The sequence below is a fragment of the Melanostigma gelatinosum genome (assembly GCF_949748355.1).
Source record: "Melanostigma gelatinosum genome assembly, chromosome: 9".
Taxonomy (NCBI): domain Eukaryota; kingdom Metazoa; phylum Chordata; class Actinopteri; order Perciformes; family Zoarcidae; genus Melanostigma; species Melanostigma gelatinosum.
The window spans coordinates 20,849,845-20,856,130 of NC_136642.1; the positions used below are offsets into that span (position 1 = coordinate 20,849,845).

General features: G+C 42.1%; 1 protein-coding gene across 1 annotated transcript; it reads left to right on the forward strand.

Annotated features, from left to right (window-relative positions):
- The first annotated feature begins 890 nt into the window (after positions 1-890).
- eny2 (ENY2 transcription and export complex 2 subunit) lies at positions 891-3,167 on the forward strand. The gene is made up of 6 exons (XM_079274561.1): positions 891-914; positions 1,040-1,102; positions 1,299-1,376; positions 1,906-1,976; positions 2,489-2,563; positions 2,745-3,167. The coding sequence occupies exons 3-6, from the start codon at positions 1,309-1,311 to the stop codon at positions 2,816-2,818; spliced, it is 288 nt and encodes a 95-aa protein (XP_079130687.1). The 5' UTR covers positions 891-914; positions 1,040-1,102; positions 1,299-1,308; the 3' UTR covers positions 2,819-3,167.
- Positions 3,168-6,286: the final 3,119 nt, after the last annotated feature.

The window sequence follows — 6,286 nt, forward strand, 5'->3', positions numbered from 1 at the left end:
AAGAGAGAAAGAAAGAGAAAAATAAATGACACCCCATCTCATAATCATGCCTGTAATATGCAGCCTAACTTACCAAACCCCTTCTGATTTCCCTGTGCTCAGTAATAACTTTAAACTCTCATGCACTGTGCGATGTACTATATTCATGTGTGCGTCCCTCTTTGAATTATATTGATTGCAACACGTGATAAATACCGTGGATGTTTACCTGCATGCAGGAACCTTAGGCATGTTATGATTACCTCCACATTGTCGATATATTCCTTTATACTGTTTAACCTGAACTGACTTTTGTATATTATATTAATGTTGCCCTTTATTGCCTGTGTCCCATTTCATCTGCCAAGCATTAATTCTGGTTGATCTAATTCATAATTTTACCCCTCCAGTACCATGAGCTACAGTCATTTTGTTCTCATATACTTTAAGAGCATTCTTTGCCAATCTATCTGCTTGTTCCTCACTCATGTGAGCAGGAATCTAACAAAACCTCACTTCTTCCTTTATCCTCTTAATAGTGTGGTGTTCATTTCTTCTATGAGATATTCTTTGCCTTGATGACAAACCTCTTAAAACTGTTGCTGAATCAGAGAAGATTATTGTTTTTATACGCTGTACTGATGCATAAAATACCAAGAGGAACTGAGCCAATGTGGTCATTTGAAACAGGGTGCTCCTGAAGGGAGGTGAGAGGTCAAAGTCTCCTACAGAACTGACTTTGATTAAATCCGTTAACCAACACTGCCGCTTTGTGGTGTAACAGAGTATTGCAATTAATGAAGGCGTAGGAACCATTGTTCAGATCAGTGTTTCTGCTCGGAACGTAATATCTGATGGTAAAACCAGTGAAATCAAAACACTATTTTCCTCAGTGACATATCAAACAAAAGTGTGAAGCTAAATTTCCTCGAAACGTAAATTAAACGCATTTTAGCTCATAGCGGCTGTCGCGTTCTTAGATAGTAGTTCTTAATATGCCTGCTGTGTTTTCAGCGGCAGTTAACGTGATTTCATCTTAACTTTCTCATGTACGCCACAGAGTCTGGCAAGGTTGCGGTAACACCGAAGAGTGGGACCTCTTCTATCTATTCATCTCTCGCGTGTAAGTACATACTGTTACCTGAATCTCCCCACTTAGCATGTGAGGCCTAGTCGACTACTGACTTAACGAAACGAACGGATGTTAACGTCAGCTGCTCGGCGTGGTAAACATTGTCTGGAGTGGTTTAACATGAAGTCAATACATTTTGTCGGAGGCTTTCTCACGCTATGCTATTCTTTTGTCCCTGCACCGTTAGGGGGAAGACTATGAGCAAAGAGTCCAGAATGAGAGCAACGGTGAACCAGAAGCTGACAGAGATGGGGGAACGAGAGCGGTAAGAGAAAATACTGCATTCACCTTGGTCGAACAAGTAACGTACGCACGTCATTGTTACGTTGAGGCTGTATTCTTTATCAACCTCAGCTAAGTAACGCTAGCTGTGGAGGTTATTGTAGCGTATCATCGTCCCCCTTTCACCCTGTATCAGTCTGTGTCAACATTGTGACTGTGTGCTGGTGAAAGTAAAGCTAAATAGCATAACGTAACAAGTGGGTTAAGAGGGAGAGGTTGCCAGCTGTATTAGAGAAGTACCTGTTACATGTCCAACAGGAGAGGAACTTACATTATGTTATTGATACTGAACCAATGTGGCCCCTCAATAATAGTAACAACAGGGCTGAAACGGCCAATGTTGTGATCAAGATGAGGAAGTAGTCAGCTGTTATTAATTACTTAATTAGCATAAAACAGAAAAGGTGCCTGGCCTGCTATAATTCGTATGTTTTACAGATTAGCAAAACACTCTGAGGCAAATTTGTGATTTGGGGTGAAACAAAATGACACGTTTTGCATCTTCTCGACAGACTGAAGGAGTTGCTGAGGGCTAAGCTCACGGAGTGTGGCTGGAAGGACCAGATGAAAGCTCACTGCAAAGGTAGAAATGACAGCACCGATGTTAAAACACAAAGCATGGATTGAGTGTAAGATGCCGTCATCCACCCGCTCCCGCGTGAATCTTATATTCCCACTTTAAAGGCCCAGTTTCATTTATGATATAACTTTGAGGTCATACATATTTAGAGAGCTGAAATGTATCTATTTATTGTTCATTTAGCATAATGCATCAATTGTACCGGATATAGCTAAAAGCTCATTTTCATTCATAGTCCCTGCGCATGTTGCAGAGATAACAGATCAGTTGTATCAAAATCTTACACTTTGTAAAAAGTACATCTTCATCAAAGCATGAATCAGCTCTACACCTGCAGTGAGCAAAGCACATCCTCCAAATTGCAGCATGACGTCTAGAGCTTTAAGAATGAACACAATTTGGGATAAATACAGTGTATGCGTATCGGACTGTTGTAACTATGCAGCTCGTATTGTACTGCACAACTGCTTTGAGCACTTTGTGTAAAACTATGAACCTTTTTTCTTTTTTCGCAGAAGTGATCAAAGACAAAGGCTTGGAGCATGTCACTGTGGAGGACCTGGTGGTAGAGGTCACTCCTAAAGGAAGAGGTAGTTTCACTTGAGCTCATTTCTCCTGCTACCAGCACTTGTATCTAGAGTGCTGGTAGCAGGACAGGATGTAGATGTGAGCATATGCATACATGTTGTAGTACCCTGTTGTCTATTTGAAAGAGTAAGGCGCAGTCATGGATACTATCTCTCTCTCTCTCTCGCTCGCTCTCTCTTGCAGCTTTGGTGCCGGACAGCGTCAAGAAAGAGCTTCTCCACAGAATAAGAGCCTTCTTAGCTCAGCATGCCACATAATTATGATTTTTAACATTTCAACTTGCCCACACTTTCACGATATAGAATGTTTATTTAAATACATTCATGTTTTTTTCCTATTATCTTGAATTTTCAGAGACACTGACACACACTTCTCTTTTTTTTTTTTTTCTTTTACTAATTCTGTGACTGCAGTTATCACATATTTGTTTATGCACTTACCTCGCATATTTAGTTGCCCTTTGTATAAGAAATGTACTGTATCAATAATGTTTTGGATTCATTAAACAACAATCATTTTAAATATAATAATAAATCAATATATAATGTTATATATGAAGTTAGGCTTTCCTGAATTAATTTTCTTCATTAAAACATTTGAAGCAAATCTTGGGGCATGTTGTTGAATTTATACGGTAGTATTGGGTGGATACAAAGTTGCTGATTGTATTTTGTACGATTATGATGAAACCCATGAAGTAAATGCTTAAAAACATGATTAATACTACACTTTAAAACTTGGTCATCATGGTGTCAGGGTTCATGTTATCACCATTTGCTCACATAAGACAGGAAAGTAATTCGACAGTATGAAGTTAATTGCAAGGTGAAAGTTAGATTACCACGACTAGAGCCCATGAATCAAGCCTCATTCATTGTCTGTATTCACAATACATAAAGTCACTGAAACCTTCAGTTTAAAGTCATTCACACATAATTAAGACACGAGCAAAAAAGTGAGAATGACATCGTTGTAGTTCCCGTTGATATTCTCTCTCCGGCTGCACTGTAGACAGTCATGCAATGCAGCAATACAATTCTGCCCGGGGCATGTGATCGAATGGTGCAAGTCCTCTTTCCCTCAGTGCTGAGCATCCAAATGAGGAGTTGTATGCGTGGTGTGTTATTGCAGATATCAAAGCAGCATCCAGCTTTACACCAGGCCCATCAAAGATGGAAGGAGAACAAAAATATGACAGGAAAAAAACAGTTATTCACCATGAATCACACCCAACTGGTGCTGTGAATTTGTGGGAACATTTCCCTTTGATTAAACAAACTTAAATCCAAAAAGAACCATGATTCTGTAACGACAAGCCGGTTGCTGCTTTCACATCCCAGAATGAACACAAGGTTCCCAACAGAGTGGGGAGAGGGCGGTGGCACGAAAGACAGATAAACAGGAGTGACCCTGTTCACAGGGAGAGGTGATGGCTGCACCAAGGGACAAATAGCCCTCCCCGAATACGGTTGTCAAATTGTTTCAAGGTCCTTGGTGCGAAGTGTATGAAATGAACAAGTGCACTTAAGTGTCCCAGTGAGACTCACGAGGCTGAGTGCAAACAACACAAGTTACTCACCCCATGGTGAGGTAGAGAAAGCCAGGCCATGAGCTCTCCACAATGCTCTGATTGTTGTTTTCTTTGTTTTAATGTTGTCCTGCAACTTCACAACCTCCCCATCGAGTCATAAAAACAGAACTGTTACAGGAATCTTTGCTCCTGAAGCCGTTTCCCTTTTTTTCCCTCCGTCCACATGCTGAACCACATCGTTTTGTTTTGTTGAAGGGGTCTCTATAGTTACACACGCACGAAGCCTAACCGGTTATGGATCACATTTGGAGAGGCCGTGAACCCAAAACGACGCACCGCTCGGCACGAGTAGCACATTAGTGGGTAGTGAGTGAGTCCGAGCCGGTCACCCGCCCAAGACAGAGCGAGTATTTTCTTAGCCAAAGGACCCGCTGTGACATCAGCCCAGGTGACAACATGTTGATATACAGTGCTGTTGTGGCGGCCAGATGTAACGCACCCCTCCAGGCCAGCACACACGCTCCTTTAATGGGCCTGCATCAATCCCCATGTTATCAGCAGATCCCACCCCCCTCCCCTCCCACCCCGGCACCCGCACATAAAGGGGGTTCTGCGCACTGTAGAGCGGCACTGGATAGAATTACCAGTGATGCAATTTATTATCATACAGATTTTTATTTACTTTCTCACTCTCTGCTCTCAGTTTTTCTCCATCACTCAGGACCTACACAGCTCTGCCAAGGAGCTGTATAGTATCCAGATGACTCTGCACATCATTAAAACAAAAAAACAAAAAAACTTGAAAAGTAGAGTTGTCCAAATAAAAGGAAAACATGATTTAAAAAAAAAAAGAAATTCTCCTATTCATTGGCTCAGTGTTGTGCATCTTTGATGTGGCCGGCAGAGATTTGATTAAGACCCGTTCTGGCGATCACAGCAGCAGCTGATAGCGAGGAAGCACACACTTTGTAGCATCCTGTGAGGCAGCCTCTGAATGAACCACCATAAGTCAAGCAACAACAAAGGCCAAGAGCGCTCCTTATTCCACTAAAGTCAATATCAAGCTGTGTCTGAGCAGCCCTTGATGACATTTAAAAGGAAAAGTCAAACATGTTGTGCGTGTCTCCAAGTGCTTTTTGTGTGCGAGTAGGTAAGTGTGCGCGGATATATTCACCACCCCTGGAATCGGATCATTTCATCATGATAGCAGCTGTGTCAATAGGCGATGGAGCCAAAAGCGTGGTCCTGTGTGCCGAGTCCCATAGGTGCTCTGAGGTCCTCTCTCTAGTGGAATTGGCAACATCCAAAGACCATAAACACCTCCCTTACTGTACAAACAACTGAAGAAAAGGCAGCGCTGGGTGGAAACAGATGGCAGGGGCATGTTCATATTATATACAAATGTTAGGAAATGATGATGTTATAGTACATTGCCTTCTTTGGGATAACAGTGCACCTGCTTCAGATGGTAATGGTTTCAGAAGCCTCCATGAAATACTGTATCTCAAGTCCTGGTCATGTAACACCGACGGATAAATCTCCCCATGTTTACAACAGCATATCGGACGTTTCTAATTGATAGGACACTGCTATGGGCTTTTGTGTCTCGTATAAATTTTCCTATCTTTTTTTCATAATGGAAAGGGCAAATGCATTGCAAAAGCAGACAAAGGGTCAAAGAAGGTGTTTCAAAGCAAAAGGAGAGGACATGTGCTCCTACAAATTCCCAAGACCCGGTGTGCAGTTGGCCCTCTTTACTGTCAACATGTGTGAACGCCATGCTCGATAAATTTCTCTTTGAATTCCCTCACTAGAATTTATGAGACGTGCAACATGGGGTTGCAACTCTTTTGAAGCCTACACACTTGCAGCACTCTGTGCCGTGTACATTCTCGTTTTAAGGAGAAAGGAAAAAGGCGAAATAGGGAGTGTAGTTGGCGTGTAGCATCCTGCAGTGTAAAGAGTTTTAAATGCATTTACGCTCCGTTGTGTCTCCTGGGAACTGTTTTCTACACACTAATGAGGCTGAAGAGCAAGTTTCACTCTGTTATTCCTGGCATCGATGGACCAGTCGCAGGCATACCGCTCACACTCTCTCTTTTTTTCCCCCTCTCAGTAGCCCAGCGCAAATAATAAATAAGAGGAAATACATCATCCCTTTTTCAATCCGAGAGCCAGGAGCGGGCCTGCCAAA

Bases quoted from the DNA above. Each gene is read 5' to 3' on its own strand.
- eny2 (XM_079274561.1), top strand. From the start codon at position 1,309: ATGAGCAAAGAGTCCAGAATGAGAGCAACGGTGAACCAGAAGCTGACA. The intron at 1,377-1,905 runs GTAAGAGAAAAT...TCTTCTCGACAG, and splicing joins GAGATGGGGGAACGAGAGCG to ACTGAAGGAGTTGCTGAGGG. The intron at 1,977-2,488 runs GTAGAAATGACA...CTTTTTTCGCAG, and splicing joins GATGAAAGCTCACTGCAAAG to AAGTGATCAAAGACAAAGGC.